The sequence below is a fragment of the Ixodes scapularis genome, unplaced genomic scaffold (genome assembly GCF_016920785.2).
Source record: "Ixodes scapularis isolate PalLabHiFi unplaced genomic scaffold, ASM1692078v2 PGA_scaffold5__190_contigs__length_132052651, whole genome shotgun sequence".
In the NCBI taxonomy this organism is placed as follows: domain Eukaryota; kingdom Metazoa; phylum Arthropoda; class Arachnida; order Ixodida; family Ixodidae; genus Ixodes; species Ixodes scapularis.
Window position 1 is genome coordinate 9985370 of NW_024609880.1, and position 18963 is coordinate 10004332.

The 18963-nt window shown below is 45.4% G+C and overlaps 1 protein-coding gene across 1 annotated transcript in view; it reads right to left on the reverse strand.

Moving 5' to 3' along the window:
• LOC121838041 (retinol dehydrogenase 12-like) overlaps positions 1–18963 on the reverse strand; it is a 55487-nt gene that overhangs the window by 34768 nt on the left and 1756 nt on the right. Inside the window, exons 2-3 of the mRNA XM_042294021.1 lie at positions 13652–13891; positions 10601–10693 (exon numbers count right to left, since the gene is read on the reverse strand). Of these exons, the coding sequence (XP_042149955.1) occupies positions 10601–10693; positions 13652–13891 (333 nt within the window). The remainder of the gene's footprint in view (positions 1–10600; positions 10694–13651; positions 13892–18963) is intronic.

The following is an 18963-nucleotide window of genomic DNA, read 5'->3' on the forward strand; positions in this document are numbered from 1 at the left end:
ATCGCAAGGAGGGCCCTTTGTCTCATTCTTACCGAATTAGGGAAAAACGGGGTTAGAGAACGCCTCCTTTTCGCTGCCCGGGCCTACTTCAGATAAACATTTGGCCCGGTTGTTCGCGGCTATTTCGTGCCCTGAGGCCTTTCGCACGATGCGATTTCCAAATAGCATGTAGATAGTTGATATCGTCATTACAAAAACGAAATATGCAATACATTTTTTTTATGGTGCTGAAGCCTCGATAATGGTTGTCATTTCTGATAGATAGCACGGGCTCTGTAAGCCATGCGCTCGCCCCATTTTTTTCGTGTCGTTTGCTGATGTACACCCTTGCATGCAAACTTTTCATTGCTGGAAGCAGCGTTGTGAGTCAACATGTGTCAACCTAAAGCGCCCTGATGTGTGTCTTTTTTAGGGGCGAAGCTCCTTAGGGTCTAGCCTTGTCCGTCCGGCGTCCGTGCTCCCATCGATTGCCATCCCATCTATCTTCTTAAAAAAATAAAAAAATGTTTGCGCAGTCGACAGGATTCGAACCTGTGCGGGGAGACCCCGATGGATTTCTAGTCCATCGCCTTAACCACTCCGCCACGAGTGCGGGACGAGTAGGGGGCTCTGAGATGTGGTAGTAACTCAAGGGCTGGGGATGTCATGGATGAAACGTTACATGTGGCCGCTCAACGTCCATACAGGAGAGGGCGCTGCGGTCAAATGCGTATATAATCACATTAAACTTTGCATGCATTGGCTCAATGTTCATAGACGAGAGAGCGCTGCGGTCAAATGCTCAAATGCGTATATAACCATGTTCCATACCACACATTCTCTTTCTGACATGGATGAAAACGAACGAAAAGCTCGGCATGCTGCGGCTCTGCGTATCAGCACCACCAGAGCTTCGCCCCAATCAACATCATTCACCACTTGAAGATGCGGTCATTTTTGTCTTAGAAGTAGCTTATTTATGTCCGAGTGCCACTACACTTGGTCTCACCTTAGCATGGACTAAGTGTGAAGGCTTGGCATGCGCGAGACTGCCTTGTCTGGAGAAGTCGCTGCAGCAATGATCGTGCAAAATCCGAGGCTCTGTCTAACACGTCGGGCTTTTAGCATGCGGGGTTAATCATATGTGAACCGCTGTGCGCTCTATGTTGAGCTAAAGTATTGGGGCCGGGGACGCGCCTTACCGGAAACGAGGTGTTTCATGAAACCGTAATATTAAGGACTCACCGGACAGTCACACTATGGAGCATGGAACGCGTCTTTAACTTACGTGTTTACAACCCCCTCCCCCCCTTTAAAAAAAAAAGAAAAAAAAAAGTGGTCCTTCGATTTTTGATTGATGACGTCGGAGAAGTGCCATGCTGTCGCCGGCCGCGATCCTGGGGGCGTCACAGCAGCAGTGGTAAACGTGGCAGAAGCCTGTTCTACTGCAGGTCGCTCTTCAGCTTGTCAGACCACGGAATACTATCGGCAGCAGAGAGTTGCGACGCTGTGCCAAGGGTGACACGTTCGCCAGCATTTCGCCAGCATTTCTACGACCAACCGCCAGGATCGTGACAACGGACAGCATGACACTCACTCCGGGGTTTTTTGACGTCATTTGTTTCCGCTTTGGGACCCCTTTCAAAACATGGGCAGAAAAGGACATCAAACACGCCAGTCGTAGTAGAGGAGTTTCAGGCACCGTGGTCACGCGAAGTCTAACATCCCAAGCTTGCACGGCAAACTTTGCGACCACGTCTCGGTCGGGTCTAGTTACTTTCCGACGTTTTCGACTGCTCGTTTTGTGGAAAAGACAGTCTGAATTCGTCCTTAGGATGTGCTAATGACGTAGAACGCGGCCAATCACATTCACTCCTGGTTGTCAACCAAGGTCTCTGCTGATCTTCTTACTTTCTCCGTCACGAATGCTGAAAGGCAGGCGAAAAGGCCAAGGCGCCTATGCGAGAAAACAACCTTAGTGACAGACGCTAGGACCGAGAAGAGGCGCCGCAATATTCCCATTGGCAGGTTGTCGGTGGCGTGAATTCCGATGATTGATCTTCCTCCTTCATTCACGGTGGCGGGGCCCCAAGGTCACGTGCTCATTTTGAGCAGAAGCGTTAGGCGTCTGTTCTTGCGTAAGGCGAAACTGCCATACATACGGAGCGGGTCGGATTTGGAGTATCTTTGTCGGCTTCTAGAATTAAAAAAAGAGCAGAATGTTGTACTGAAAGACTTGAGATCATAAACCACGCAACGTCCTTCTTTTTTAGAGGACAGTTTTAGTTTGTTGCAACTAAAGCTTTCAATTTATATTAATAACGAGGTAAAGTGTGACCTTTTCACATTGTTCGACTCATTCCTTCCTAGTAATACGCCGTTCGGTCTACGAGGTGGATCAGATGCTAAACACCTCGATCAACGACGAACTATGAAACTTATCGATTGACATACTTAATACCTGATTTTCCAAACGAGCACCCAACCTTTTGGAAGATTATTCCGGACTGTGGGTCAAACCACAAACGGCTCGACCTTGAGTCGTATAAAAAAGTTATTCTTTCTCTCTCTCGCGCTCTTTCTCTCCAACGACAGCTTGAAAAGCAACATGAAGTGATACCTTCTATTATGGTTCACGAATTTCAAGTGTCGTTTGCTTGGTCTACTCGATTTCAAGATTTGCGTGATGTTCTATTTGGTGTTGTAATCCTTTATATTATTTTTTTATTAAGCATTGTACGCAATATGATGCATTTTTGCTGCACGTAGATTGTTGTCGTCCTGCATATATTTGTCCATTTTGTTTGCTTTTTGTTCTTATGGCAGTGTTTCGTTGTTGTCGTCTGCTGTGCGATGCATATGGGTAACAAGGCCTCGTAAGGCAGAGATAGATGCAGCGATATCTTCCGGAGTGCGACTTCACGTCCATAGGCCATTTCTCTAGTTTCCGTCTGCCCGCTGGTTTGTCTTCTAGGCTGTGGAAGGCATTCTGGGCATGCGCACTTACACCCTTCTGCGCATTATCAAACGACACGCATACGTCCCCGGCCCATTTGACTCGGCCTTTTTCGCTCGGGTAATTTCATGGGCTCATAGAAAAAAAAAATGATGATGATGATTATGGTGGTGGTGGTTATGATGATGGTTATGGTCAAATTGATTATAAGCGTTGGAAAGGTGTATATATCCAACTTTCATTGGAATCAATGCACGTACCTATTATAAGTGCCAACGAGCAATGTCTTAATATATAAAAATAAGTTACGAATATTTTGTCTAAATTCGCAAATCAGAACGTTGTTTATAACGAAATAGCATTAAGTGTGCAGGTGAGCTGGTGATAACGAATCACGTTGTAACACCTAAAACCGTGGTGTGGAGAAATAAAACAAAAACCTTTAGGTAAAAGAAAAGCAGTAAGGAAACATCTCAACAGTTGGAGACATATTCCTATCTGTTGCCCTTTTCCTTCGACTTCAAAGTTTCTTCATATTTTCGCACAAGAGTTTCAGGTATTACTCTATGACTGTTGTTTCCGAGGATTTCTTCGTTATTTGCATCCGGTTGACGATGCACAACATGCAAAGATGCGGAACGTCAAACCATTCCGGCGTCAATCTTTGTGATTATCTGTGAAAGCAGCCGTCACTTGCACAAGGTATTGGCGGAAGACCCCAATGGTTAGGTTAAGTTTAATTTTTTTTCGGACGATATCAATATTACGATGAAACTCGCGCCTAGGAGTTTTTATTTTTCTAAAACAAAACATACCATCCCTATTGCTTCTGGAAGCCTCTGAGCGTTTCACATTGTTAGCCATTCATCTGTTCAACATTTCCAAATAAAATTCTTTGAGGATTTTAAAGTAATTAATACCCCCAAAAGCTAAGATAATGTTGCCTCGATCATGGCCTCTGAGATTTTTTGCGCGCTCTGCTCAGGGCTGTCCAGACGCTTGGCTGCCCTGCAGAAAAAGCTAGCCAAGTGAGTTCTCTAGATCTCAGCGAGCGGCGCTTAGGACCAAAGCAGAAACGGAAGCAGAATCGCCTCAAAGCACGCTGTCAAGTGTGAGCCCGCGGCATGAAGCATGCAGTTTTATTGTTCGTACCACCAGAAAACAGACAGGTAAGACAATTTCTGTGGATTCGTAATTTTCATTCGCTGCTCCGGTCTTTCCGCTGTTTCGCTGGACGATACCTCTGATTGCAAGATTTAGTGCGAATCTATATACGTCCTCCGCGGATACTATCTGTGCCGGCGGGACAGGCATAGAAATATTTTTTTCGACGTACATCACAACAGCTTCTTGAATTACACTTACATGTAAGGACGTTTGTTCCACACCCTTCACGCTTTGAAAAAACGAACCTTCAAATTTTGATCAACTTCGTCGCTGCGGTTCTAGAAGATTGGGAATTTTTCGCGGCGGTAGAGCGGCAGCATCCGCTCTGGCCGTTCACAGCGCGACGGAGAACCACGTGACAGGAGGAGAAGCTTGGTGGGAAAGCTTGCGCATAGAATCACGTTTTCAGCCTCTTTTTTTTTTTTTTCTTTTCAAGCAGAGGACATGAAGAAAATGTACGCAAGCGACTGGTTTACAGTTTTCTTTGTTGATTTTCAGTGGTGGGTTCAGCTTATTTGGCTTCTTGGTCGCGTCGGAACCGATAGGAAAATTATGAAATAGAATGTTCTCCCCTTCCTTCGTAATTTTGCGCGGAATGTCTGAAATGCTCGTGCCTACCCTAGTTTGTGGCGGGCCGATTTCACCCCCCCCCCCCCCCCCCCAGCCCCCACTGTTCCGACACCACCGGCCTTCGAACTGTGCTTTTTTTTTTTTCCTTATTGAAACAGAAATATAGAGAGGGCAGAGAGGTAAACCAAGGAGTACCCTCGACTGGCTACTCTGTTAGGAAATGAGAAAAGGGACATAAGAATGTCAGAAGAAGAGTAGGGAAAAGAGAGGAAGAAGCGGGACACACACTTCGGCGCTAATTCCCACAGAAAATTTAACTGGCGACGTCTCTTTTTGTGATCAGTCAGAACGAATCCCGGACAAAAGGTCACCGGACAAAAGGTCACCGGACAGAAGCTCACCGGACAAAAGCTTGCCAATTTTTGCGCAGACCTGGAGAAAAGCTCTCGAGGAGAAAGTTTCATGTTGGTATTAACACGAGTGCGGACAACTTAGGTGCATGCGTGCGACACTAAAATGCAACGATAAATTAAATCTGACAGGCGCATGGGTTGTTGATTAAAGTAGAAACAAGTTTGTTTATTGATTGGTTAGAAGCAAATGCAGCTCCTTACTAGCTCTAGCTGTCTTGGCAGATCTGGGTGAACCTGAAGCCCCTCGACAATATCTTTCAGACGATTCTGCAGTCACAGAGTAGTTTTTCGCACCCGATTCGCTGGGGGTTCACCCCTCCGGGCTTGTGTCAATGCCGTGGCAACGAGTGACTGATTTTCTTGTAGGCATTCAATCAGGCTCCACCCTCCAGACGCTTGAATAGGCGTGGCCGCCAAACTTCTGGGACCCAAAATTCGATCCTTCGCAGGTGTTGTTCATCTGATCTTTATTTTGAAGTGTGGCGTCGTACATATTCTATCGTTCCGGGGGAAACTCCGGTCGTCGTCGGCGCACAGTCAGGCAAAGAGAAGAATTCGCTCTGGGTGCCGCCGGAGAAGGAGCAGAAGCATAACGTTGAGATACGTGGAATCAAAGTAGTCGAGCAGGTCGCCGATGTCACCGGTAGACTTTTCCCTGATGTAGGTTAGTCCTTCGGGCACAATTCTGTGGTGGAAAGAACGCCAGCCTATGCAAAATCCCGCACAGCTTTCTAAACTGGTCATCTGTCTCGTGCTTGTCCAAAGGACCCAACTCCCGTTCTTTCAAAATAAAAAAATCGCAAATCAATGGTTTGTATATGAAAGTTTTGCTTCAGTTTTCCTTTCAAATCACCCTGAGATAATCCTTGATTGCAAATACATTTACGACGGTCAATGACGGAAATAATTTACTTTTCCTTGCCATTCACTTCAAATATTACCCTGAACCCCAGGAAAACCAATGTATTAGTAATGTGCGCATTTAGCGTGACGTAAGCACAATGAAAAAGTGAGATCACCGAAGGGTGACTTCGCTGCTTCGGTCACTCTTCGGGTTCAAAAACTTCGGTTGACGAAGTTTCTTGGGCGTGGAACAAGGGTGATCCGGCATACCTTGAGTCAAGCAAGCTTGATTATCAGCTCCACTCATTTTCAGTGACGTAAATTTTGGTCCCAAATCGTTACTTATCTGGCTGTTATGGCATATCTGTCGACACCTTTCCATGGGATGGGATGCCAGTTATCCTAAAAATGGTGCAATGTTCATCGCGTCCGCACTTTATCCCAGCCCGTGTTTCGCCCGGGTAGCAAAAAAAGAATGAGGTGAGCTTTTGTCCGAGTCTGTGAAAAAAACGGGTTAGCTTTTGTCCGGTGCGCTTCTGTTCTGTGAGCTTTTGTCTGGTGAGCTTGTGTCCGGTTACAAGTCAGAACACTTTCATTGCGACAGGGTCGCACTCACATTCTTGGTCATAAGTCACAGTCAGAAATATATTCATAGTCACAAATATTCATAGAGCAGTTACTGTCAGAATTATCATTAGGATAAAAATTATAAGCAGGTTTTATCTCTACAGTCTCTCTGCCAGACCTGTATTTTTAAGAAAGGCTGAAATGCTCTTCAAGGCCTTTCGCTGGACACATGGTGACGGCCAGTGGTGCCTAAAATTGAAGATATACTCATGTCGTGAGGTGACTTGGCATGGAAATCAGGAGCTCTAAAGGTTCAGTGTTGTAGAGTGGACCGTTGGAAATAATATGTTCAATGTTTTCTGGTATATCACATGAACCGCATTTAGGGCTGCATAAAAATCCCAATTTGTATTTGTGCTAATTTGTGTAGGATACGTTGAGTCTTAACCGATGAAGAAGGGTGTCTACATCTCTTGGGGGTCATATGGAAGAAAGTTCTGTAAAAGAGATTTAATGCGATGAGGGAAGCTGTGATAGTATGTATATGTCCAGGTCTCAAGGAAAAGATTTCTTCCTAATGCTCTAATGAGTTGACGGCAGTCCACTTTTGTGAATGGTACGTCTTTACAAAGATCTACGTTATGTCCGCAAGCAGCTGTTGTTGTTGTTGAGTGTTGTTACACACCTGAAGAGGGGATGCCTGCACGTAATGTTAGCCTTCCTTGGGCAGGGGCAAGACTCGCATAGGCGGGGAAAGAGGGTGAGAAAAGAAGAGAAGAGGGGTGGGGGGTGATTTGGTCACCAATCTCTGGATGAGTAGGGTCGAATCAGGAGGCTATGTTTTTAAGGGAGAGGGGCACTGCAGAACTGTCTCCTGGTATGAAGATCACAAATTAGTCGATGTCAGTTGAGACGAAAGCGTGGCTGGTCTAAGTGGCGGGCCGGTGGGCTAGAGGCGCGTTGCCAGTCTAGTGGCTTGGAGGTACTCAAGAAGAGATTTATAAAGAAGTTCTCTTCTTCGTCGACCTCCGGTAAGAAAAAGGATTTCGTTATTTTGAGTCACAGCTGTACTGGCACTTAGGATGGTGGTAAAAAAGGACCGTCGAGCTTGATCGTAGTAAGACCAATTTAGGAAGACGTGATCAAGGTCCTCTGGGACATTGCATCTGGCACAGTTGGGTGTACTAGACCTGGAGATCTTGTAAAGTGTCGTTCATGTTTAGACACAGTTTGCGCGAAGGTGATGTAGTAGCGTGGAATCCGATCTGCAGCCGCAGAGTGTGCTTCGTCATTTCCGGGAACACCACAGTGACCTGGCGTCCACTGAAGGACAATGTGTTGTCCATTGTTTGCTGCCGTGTCGTGAATAAATAGAAGTTCAGAAACAAGCGCGGGATTAGATGATTTGCTAAGCGTTTTTTTTTATACATTTTAGTACTGCTTGTGATTCTGAAAATAGGACACATTGTTGCCGTAGACTGCAGTCCAGAATGTGCTGCGGTGCCTTTTTTAATGCCATGAGTGAACTAGTTCTAGAGAAGGGATGAACAATCCTGAGGACGCGGAGATTTCACTTGTTGATTCGTTGGTAAATATATGCATAAATCCAGGTATATATATACACGTGATAAGGTGTATTGTAGCAGTACAATCTTGGACAGTGAAGATTTGTTCTCAACCCCGTTTATGTGTAAAGACACAGTGGGCGGAGGCAAGATTTAAAGTGAATAATGTGAAGCTTCGTTGAAGACAGCAAATAGTGGGATATCATAAGTGCGATATGCGATGAAGTCAACTCCTCGTTCCGCTGCCTCAAATGTGCACTCGTAAGGGGATGTTGACGATGCCGATTTTTATATCGGAGATACGCGCGGAGAATTTCCTGAATACAGATTATTTCAAGCGGAACTTTTTCAGCTTGGGAAGTGTTTGCATCGTGGGTGTGTCTAATGGCAATCTGAGACATAACCGTAAAGATTTATTTTGTCCAGTCTGGAGATTCTTTATGTTGCTCGCACATGTGTGAAATACGGGTAATGAATATCGCAGCAAGCCATTAACGAGAAAATGTCGTAATCGGAACGTGGAATACGAGGATTTACCCCAAGATATACCGGTCAAACAGCGAAGAGGTAGATGTTGCACGGGTGATATCAGACTTAAATTGTCCTTAGTACTTAGTGTTTTTGTGTGTGCGTGTGCGTGCGTGTCGCAGAAGTAGGAGAATATGTCTTTATTGAAAGGAAAGGATAAGAAATATTGAAAACGTTTCATATTGTCACGAATGACAATTGGTGAGGCGATGATAACTGAAGAAACTAAACGTTTAATGGGGCGAACTTGTGCCCCAAAACAAAAAGGGAACAAAAGAAAACAGCAGAGAGTCGCGGGCGTCGATGTCGGCGATACCGGAGGATCGAGCGCTGGGGCGAGACTGACTACGGCTCGCCACGCGGAGCCCCTTATGTACATGCGTGAGCTTCTGGAATAATCGGCGTAGAATGTTCGACACGTAGAACATTCGGACATCGGACAAGCCCATCAGGATTCTCAAATTTACCAGAAACTAAATTGCAGGAATAACAAAAGATGCGTCGCTCCCAAGAATCGAACCTTGACTTTTCGCGTGGGAGGCAGGCGCGATAACCGTTAGGCCACGCGCGCGCTGCCTACTTGGCCAGCTGCGGGCGCGGCAACATGACCCCCTCTATGCCCTACTGCCTGTGAAATATTGTGTAATGCGCATTCCCAAGATATGTGCTTATCGTTTCAGTTCAGGCTTTAAGGACAAACTATTAAATCCCACGCATCTTCAAGTTAAATTTGCATGCTTATCCAGAAAACGGGTCAGATATCCCACACCTACCACCGGCGTTTTAAGCATTATTTTGTGCAAAACAAGCCATGAAAAAAAGTTATGAAAAAGTAAACATTCAGAATTGCTGAATGAAAACAAATTAAATCTACGACTTGAACTAGCATTGAAAATAGATCTCATTTTATTCTTTCTTATGCAAATATGAGTATATAAAAACAGCTCATTCGAGTCTTTTTGCATTTATAGTCATTATCTGAGTTGTTTTATGGTGCTTTTTATGTTGTCTTCTGATTACATGTGTTGTATATTTATGTTTTTTGTTGGTTTTGTTTGAATATGCGGACAGCTTTTGCGTAATGTATGTACGTAGTGAGCTGTATGCCTTCGTGATCTTTGATTGTATAATTTCCGGAGAAGAGAGAGCTCGTCAAGTTGATTATTCAGCTTTTTTTCCCCAACCTCCCCGACCGCTTAGATGAAAACGAAAGGTATTATTATATTTACACTCGCTGACTACGTAAGAAACGCAGGACGTATGATGCTCTCGTTTCTTGCTACGTGATTTGTCCTTCAACGTTGCTGTCGTCTAATGCCGACATCTCATTAGATCCAAGGCGTTAATAAAAAAACTTAAGACTCACCATGCCCTGCGTTTTTTTTTAACTCTTGAGCCTAGAGTGCATGCCACATTGTCGCACTCATTAACTTTCTCCTTGCTGCAAAGCTCTGTTGTAGGATTTGAAAAAAAAAAAAAAGAAAAAGGGAAAAAAAAGCTTAAGGGACACCTAAGCATCTCTTATGAGTTGTGAATGCGAAAGCATGCAAGCCGCTCGTCCGCTCCCTTTGTCGTCTGCTACGTACTAGAGCGCGCGCGCGCTTCGGGATCTCGGAGGTTATGGCGGAGCGGCCAATCGGAGCCCCGTCGGCGCGCGCCAGCCAATGGAATAGGAGGCGCCGGAAACGAGGAGCCGTTTTTTTGCTTCAAACTGATGGCGTCAGCTCGCTCCATGAGGCAATTTTTTTTTTTTTGCATTAAAATACAGGTGGAGAAATAAGAGACGATATATGTACAAAGGGGCGGGCGTCCGCCGTCCGCATCGCACCTGAATTCTTCTGTTGTCATCTTCAAGCTAAGCACAGTATGATGTATCTACGCGTTAGTCGGATGGCCTTTCAGTTAGTACGAACGAAAGGAAATTGGTCTCAATTCGTAGAGGTCAGCGGTACTCACCAAACTACAAGAATAATCTGAAATGCCACAAGCTTACGTCCGCGAGAGTGTCTTACCCACGAGCAGCATGGTGAGGAGAAAGGGACCCAGGTAGTTGACCTGGAAAGCACGCTCGTAGCCATCCAGAGTCAGCACCACCTCTTCAGAACCTAGGTGGAGCACAACAGAATGGTCGGAAGAGGAGCGTTATGTGAAGGCATACTTTTCTTCTTATTGACATCTACTATGTAGCAAATTGTCAAAGTAAAACTTCAAGAGATGGGTCGCCTCGCATATTTCTCTACTGTTGGGAGTACCCTATGATATAAACCTGGAAGTAAAAAAAAATTGAAACTTACATTTTATTGTATTGCGGTCAAAAATATGCGAAGCAAATGTGACCTCAATTAGCCATACGTGCTTGTTCGAGCAGCCAATGATGGGAGAGAAGCTAGGGTTCAATTGTCGGCAGGATATTAGCGTGGCCAGCGTTGAAAATAAACTTCTGGATTGAGTAAAAAAAAGTAACAAATACTGCCCAAAAATAAAAATTTGGGGGTCGCAGCATTTTAGCACTTGTTGTTTACGACTTCTCGTAGTCGGGATTTTTGTTTGCGCCTAATGTTTTCGGTGTTTCTGACATCATCGCGACCCCTGCGCAAGAAGCAGACGAATCCGAGTTCCGCATATAGTCACTGAGAGCTGAAGAGCACGGCATGGCGAGTCGAGCATCTAATTATTGCTCCGTCCCCGATAACACGGCGAAATTGGCCCATAAAAACACCGAAAATATTGTGCGACGTTCAAGCGTCGTGATGCGAATGAACAGCGTCAGCAGGTGTGACATTTCAATGGTTGTATTGCGTCATGATTGACTGCAAATTTCGTTGATGTTGCGTCGCGCGGTAATGTGACATCACGTTTCTTTTTTTTTGCCTCGTGTGGTGATTGTTACGAGTGTGCTACGTGCCTATGCATGAACACTGCGTAGACATGTGCACGTAGCACACGCGTAGACACGTAGCACACGAGGAAGAGCTTGTAGAGAGGAGCGCGATCACATGTCCACCAGCGCAACCGCGATTGGCCGTACGTGCTCCTCCTTCATCCGCGACGACCACGACCCTTATCAGCGAAAGGGCGAGGGTGCAGTACTGCTGTACTCGTCCTCTCGCAGTGCCAAGGCCACCTACGATAAACGCGCGCACGCTCCGTTCGTTTTCGGCAACATGACACTCGCAGCGTACAAGCTGTTAAACGACTCGGATGTATACCATTAAGCAATGCAAAACGTCACGCTTGCTTTGCTTACTGTCACAACTCCGACAGCGTTTTTTGGTCTAAACATATGTTTCGGCATCGTCATTCGCTGAGCTGCCTCCGTAAGTTGAGGTAATTGGCTCTCCGAGCGGTGTGCGTGAAAGTAGACGCACAGACTTTTTTTTAGGGTGTAGTGCATCATTCTTTGCATTTGATTACGGGCATACACTATTCTGTCACAGACAGTTCAGGAAACGCAGGCGTGGCGAGTCCAAGCAGCTCGTTATTGCTCCACAACCAATGAGATTGCTGTATTCGCCGAAAAGTACGTCGAACAACCAATCACGAAGCGAACCACGTGAACCTAATAAGATTTGCCCGGAGTTTCTTAATTTTTCAGTCACTCTCAGGGTGTAAGATAGACAGGTGGGGAAACGAGAGCCAAATGAGCGACCGAATTGTGTCCCCCTCGGTTTTCTCTTTTTCTCTAGCGCCATCTATGTGGAACACCGCGAACTCTCACTCCAGGTGGGCGACCGGTGTCGACCGGCTAAACTGACGGAGATGGTTTTTCGTGGATTTTCAATAAAGGACTGTCGTGCTCTCAGTTAATTGTTCGCACTCTCCCATAAAATTCCATGCAAATCCGATTCCGATTTTTTTTCCTCTCGCCGCAGCACCCTCTGTCGCTAATCGGGGGTACCTGCAAGCAGACGAGTACACAATCAGGTCACGGCGCTGCGGTGGGCTTCTATGGGCCGTTTCCCCACCTGTCTATCTTACACTTTGGTCACCCTTCACTCTAAAAAAAGTATGTGCGTCTAGTTTTACGCACATCACTCGGAGAACCAATCGGCGCAACTTACGGAGGCAGCACAGCAAATGACGATGCAGAAACATATGTTTAGACCAAAATACGCAGACTGCGTTGTGGCATTAAGCAATGCAAGCGTGACGTTTTACACTGCTTAATGTCACAACTCAGACTGCGTTTTTTGGTCTAAACATATGTTTCGGTATTGTCATTCGCTGAACTGCCTCCGCAAGTTGCGCTGATTGGCTCTCCGAGTGCTGTGCGTGAAAGTAGACGCACAGACTTTTTTTTTTACAGTGTTGAATAGAAAGTGTCGGCCGTGGGCTCTCGCTTCCTCAGGTTAGAAAAGCCGTCAACACAGCTCGCTGGTCCCTCATGGGTAAATTTTTGGGAGCCCACGCTATGCTCGGCCATACTGTTTGTTCACAACTGCGTTCTTTTCGACTTCGTTTCACCATAGGTCAAAACGCGTTCAAAGGCTAAAAGAAACACGCACACATCAAAAGCGAAGACTCATGGCGCATTCACCGAGCTTGATTAGCTTGATCTGAAGTAACATTTCCACGGAAACACGATAAAAGCCGTGACGTGGCTCTTCTTACGCTGCTTGATTGGCTTTCTCGGCTCGTAGCGTTGACGATACTTTAAGAAATTTAAAGCGTCTACTTTTCAGCGAAGAAATTGGAGAACCAATCGTTGCAATCTGAGGGGTCAGCTCAGAAAATGGAAAGGATAAACTTATGTTTGCACTTAAAAAGAGACAATCTGCCTGGTGGGCAGTGACCATGAGGTTTTGATGGCACATGATTTCATTCTCGCCATTCGCCGAGCTCGCACCTCAGATTGCAGCGATTTGGCACTCCTAAGAGCTTTGCCGTAAACTATAGACTCCATATTTCTTAGCGCGTAACTCTGACGTAATATGAAACGAAGTATAAATGCAGTCGGTTAGGGCTCAATTACTCAAGCGTAACAAGGAGCCCTCATGATATCCACGACAGATGATTACTAGAATTGTTACTAGTTTATTCTATGTAATAGCTGCCCAACTCACCCAACATAATGCCCGCGTTGTTGATCAGTACGTCCAACCTGGGCTCTGTAGCGATGACGTCTTGGGCAAAGCCTCGCACCGACTCAAAGGAAGCGAGGTCCAAGTACTTGACGATCACGTCCACCTTGGTTTCGGCAAAGATCTCTCTCGCTGCCTGGTCGGCTTCTGTGAGGTCACAGCAGGCGATGATGACGCGGGCCTTTCGTCGAGCCAGTTCCTTGGCGGTCGCTTTGCCCATTCCTGTGGGAGACACAATACTTTCTTAGATAGTACTCCAGAAAAATGCCTAACTTGGCACAAGCCTGGCAATCCTAGGGTCTAGCTTCTGCCTAATATGCTTTTTGCTCTAAGGCGTTAGTTAGTGTCAGAGTTCGTTGACGTTTCTCTGGCTTTTCTCTGGCTTGTCATAAAATTGAAAGTGCCAGACGTCAGGCATAAATGCCATTTACAAACGAAGAGCCAGCAGTTTAGTCCAAATCTTGCGCTTGTTTGGGAATTAAAGTCCGAAGCTGCCACATGACAAGCAAACTAGAGGCGAAGCGTGGCTCTGGCACTTGTTGGGCGAATTAGTGCCACGATACCCAGACTGACCAAAGAAGGTCAATTTCGACTCTACCTTGGTTTTTTTAGAGCATAGCTTTAAGGCGCCCGTTTCCGGCTGGAGCGGCGTCGCCGTCGCCGTCGGCGTAACCACACGGGGCATTATGGGACAAGTGACGTCATTGGTGACGTCACTGATGGCGTCATCAGTGACGATGACGTCTTCACGATGACATTACTGATGACGTCATCATGGTGACGAGGGCGATGACGTCATCACGATGACCCCGGTGACGTCATGTGACCCCGGTAATGTCACCTGACCCCCATGAGGTCACGTGAACCCGGGGACGTCACGTGACCCCCGTAAGGTCATGTGACGCCGGTGACGTCACGTGACCCTCGTGAAGCCACGTGACCTCCGTGAGATCGCGAGGGTCACGTGACCTCACGGTCACGCCGACGGCGACGCCGACGCCGCTCGGAGCAAGGACTAGCAGCAAGATGACGAGGTGAAGAGGAGGGAGGAGGGGTATACCCTCTCCTCGGTACCCTTCCCTCCTCCTCCTCAAGAGCTGCGCTCTGATTCGGCGTCACAAGGAGTTTTAAACGGCTTTCATGCCTTTACAGCTCCCTTTGCAGGAAGTTGTAAACAAGATGGCTGAAAGCCATTTAAAAGGAGTCATCTTATCCATACATGCGCCACAAGATATGCTCAAATCACTTTGAACCATCTTGTTTTTATGGATTTCAAATACTCTTGATTCCGAGACAAAGAACAAATTGTTGCCCAAGAAACCTGCGCTACGCGGGTGCATGCATTGACCCAGCAATCAGTGGACGACAAAAATGGTTCCGATATTGTTCGCTCAGTTTAATTACGTTTTTTTTTAGTATCTTATACTTGACAAAAAAGGATACACGCAGAACGGTGTGAAAGTAGAGAGGAGAGACTAATTGTAAATTTCACGTTTGAACAAGTCAAGCCTGAAGGCTGGATATCTCTGCGGCTACGGTTCCACGCAGATCACGCACTCATACATGCTTGTTACTCATTTCACTTGGTCTGCGTGATCATAAAATGCGGAAAAATATTGTTCAGATATAAAAAAAAAGAAAAAAAAACCTTTGAGCACGTTTTGCAGCTTTGATTTTTTTATACAGGAGTGTTGGATACTGTTTATGAGACAGTCAGGTTTTTCTAAAGGCGCGTTTTAATTTAAGACTAAATTTGGATTCATAAAAAAAAAAGTGAGGACAAAAAGATCCCCGCAAAAAATACAATAATTTCTGTTCGTTGCATCCTATAAGCAACACCTGGATACCTTCAAAATCTAACAATAGGTATGTTTACATGTTTTATTTCGTCAACAATTGCTATGCTTGTTACGTTAGTGACCCGCTAAAAATGCGCAAAATCCCGCACATAGTTAGTTTAGACGGGTGCAGCTGCAATTCTCTAAAAAAATCTATCGATATGAGCCTAAATTTAGCTAATCTGTTTTTTTTATCTCAAAGAGGACACAATTTAAGCGATCTCAACTTTACGCCAATGATGAAGAGAGGTATTGTTTGAACAAAAAAAACTGTCAAAGGGGAAAAAACACGACAATCAATGTGGCGTCATTAGGGAGTTTTAGAATAGCGCACGCTAAAAGTTTGCGTACGCAAAGAATAGCGCAGTCGCCACTGCGTATGCTCCGAACGCAAACCAGGTTTTCCGCTTTGCGTGCGCAATTTTAGCGTGCGCTACTTCTCGGAAACAGCGTGCGTACGCAAGGAGTCTTGGCGCTTCTCCAAGAAGGATTCGTGATGAGAAGTTGGCTAAAGCCAAGACGAGCAGAGTTAAGCAAAAATGGCGGCTTCCAGGATTATGTCGGCGGCTGCTTTGGCGGCGTCGTGAGTGCGACGTCGGCGGCATCCTCGCGACTGCGATTTTCAATACGGGACGACATTGTACTCGGTTTGGCGACGATCACCGACAACTTGATGCTTGCGACGCGCGAACATTTCGCTGCGAAGGTACGATGTGCGAAGGTCAGTACACGAGACCTCTCTTGCCGAGGCGACGCAAGCGGACACGACCCGTCAACCGCTCGCGTCGCATTCTCATGTTTAAACAAATCTAAATTAGTACTCTGAACCAAAAGACTTGCTTTTTCTAAAGTTGCAGCATTTCGTGTGTGACATAAAAATTGTGACTGTATCTTGGTGGCGTCGCAAGCGCGAGCTGATAGGGTTTTTGCGTCGCGACGGAGAAACGCTATTCTAAAACTCTCTTGCGTCGCGTGCGCTAATACAAGCCCTAAATTTGGCGCTAGCGTGCGCTATACTTCCGTACGTTATTTTAAAACTCCCTATATAAGACATAAACTGACAAATATCCTGCTGTCCCTCAGCTATCTTCTTTTTCTCTCATTTTATATGATGGAGATGTACGAAATAAAATCAAACAGGACAGTGCCATGCAAAGGTAACGAAAAAAACAAAAAACATTTTTTTCTATATGTCAAGCAACAGCTTCACTCCAATCACATTGCTGCGTAGTTTTTGGCGTTCAAAAGGAGAATCGGCGAATGCGTGCGAAAAAAGACATAATGTAAAGGGCATGGGTTGTACAGAACCATCTGGCTTACTAAATACGCATTACTTCTTTGGAGCAAAAAACAAAGTACGATGTGTGTATCGTGAACCGAGCAAAAAACTACGTATGATGAGTGTATCGTGAACATAAAAATTTATAAAAAGGAAGGAATCAGAATAAGGGCACGGTTGGAAAGTTGCGTGAAATTTTCCAAATATGTTTGACGAAAGGAACAATATTTCGTAGTCAGGTTGACGAAATGTATGCTGTTTACGCAGGGGCGCACATCTCTGCCCGCCAAAGGAATATAACAAAATTAATTTTACTCAATATAATAAATAATAGATTACTTTGCACGAAACTAAAATTGCTACTGTTTTGATTACAAATCGAGTGTCCTGAAGTGTTGTAGTCTTTTATGTTTTCACTGTCGCAAGATCACATTTCATAGCTACATGACCCTTTAGCCTGACTGCGTCTACCCTGAAGTTAATATAACCTTATTTCTACATAAAATCAATGAGTCAATTGATAAAAAAAAATATATCAGACGCTACGCTTGAACCCGTTATGGGTGGCACCAGAGAAACTGCAAGAATTAAAAAAAAAGTTGTCAAATGGCCGCCAAAATTACACTCCGAAAAACTATTTGTTTATTATCATTTTCAGAAACATTCGCGTGTTAACTAACACTTTATTACATTACCCCGCCATCACACTTCTTTTCATCCCCATCTAGCTTTCAAACTCGCTTTTGATTTGCAAGTTTTACTCCTAGTTAATCTATCCTTCCACATTTCAGGCATGCCGACTGTATATTTGGAAAAGCTTGTAAAGTAAGTTAACGGGCCTTTCGGCCCCCTGATTGGAGCGTTTTCATGAACGTCGCGTCGATTGCTTTACGGATGGAGAGAGAGAAGAGGTAGGGGGAGGGGGAGAATCTTAGAAATCAGGCCTTAGTTATTCCTCATTAGCCTTTAGCCTGCTAACACGTTTGCCTACGCTTATCGGGTAAGCAAATCTGGGAGGTTGCTAAAGGCTATCTTGTGAATCCCTGAGGTGTGTTTAGCTACCGTATTTACTCGAGTAATAGCCACGCTGTTTATGGAAAAAACCCGAGGGTTCGCTTTTCCGCGGAACACGTAGATTGCCAATCATCGCGATCGGTAGCATGATTCCAGCTGTTTACAGGAGAGAGATAACGTCTTCGTGCAAGGTACCATCTGAGAGGATTGCTTTTGTGTGGAGTATCGTGTTCTCGATCTGAATATTCGCTATGTTATGTATGCGCAACGCAATGATTGGCTGTATATGTGTTCTGGGGGTAAAGTAGACGCAAGGGCCTGGTTCATAAGTAGTGCAGCTGTTATTCGAGCAAATACGGTAAGCCTCGCCTTCATTCTCCTCACTCTCCACCTTAAAGCAGGTGATGGGACGTCCACGAAAACGCTCCAATCAGGATGCCGAAAGGCCAGTTAACTTAATTGACAAGCTTTTCCGAATACGCCTCCCAACATTCCCGGCTAAGCACCTTCTGAAAAGCAGCGCAGTAGCGCTATGGTTTTTATGTCACCCACAAGTAGTGTTGTAGGCGTTACCAAACAAAATAACGAAATAGACTACTTGTTACTTGCAAAATAAGGGGACGCGTTACCTGCTATATTATTGTTCACTTAGACATCCATTTTGTTAAGTCACTGCAGCTAGCGGTTCAACAGGCTGTGGCCGACGCTGCAAGGTGTGGACAACACACCTGCTAATTTTGTATGCAGGAACGATTCCTGTTTTCGCACATCACGTACAGCTCGGTGATTGAGAATTACGGTTTTTTGCCGCTGCAAGTTACGGACAACACTCCAGCTACTTTTCGATGCCGGAACGATTTCAGTCGTTGCACATCACGTGCAGCTCAGTTATTAACCGTTACGGTTTTTTGCCCTCGCAAGTTACGGACAACACGCCAGCTAATTTTCGATGCCGGAACAATTCCCGTATCTGTGGATCACGTACATGAGAGTTACGGTTTTCTGCCATGCTTCTACGGGTCAAGTTACGAGCAAAAACCGTAGGGCCTCATTACTGTCATGCACGTAATACCTAGTTAATGCTGTGACCGTTATGCAAGACAACGGAAATTGTACCGGCATCAAAAATTAACGGCAATTTCCGTAATTTGACGGGATTTTTT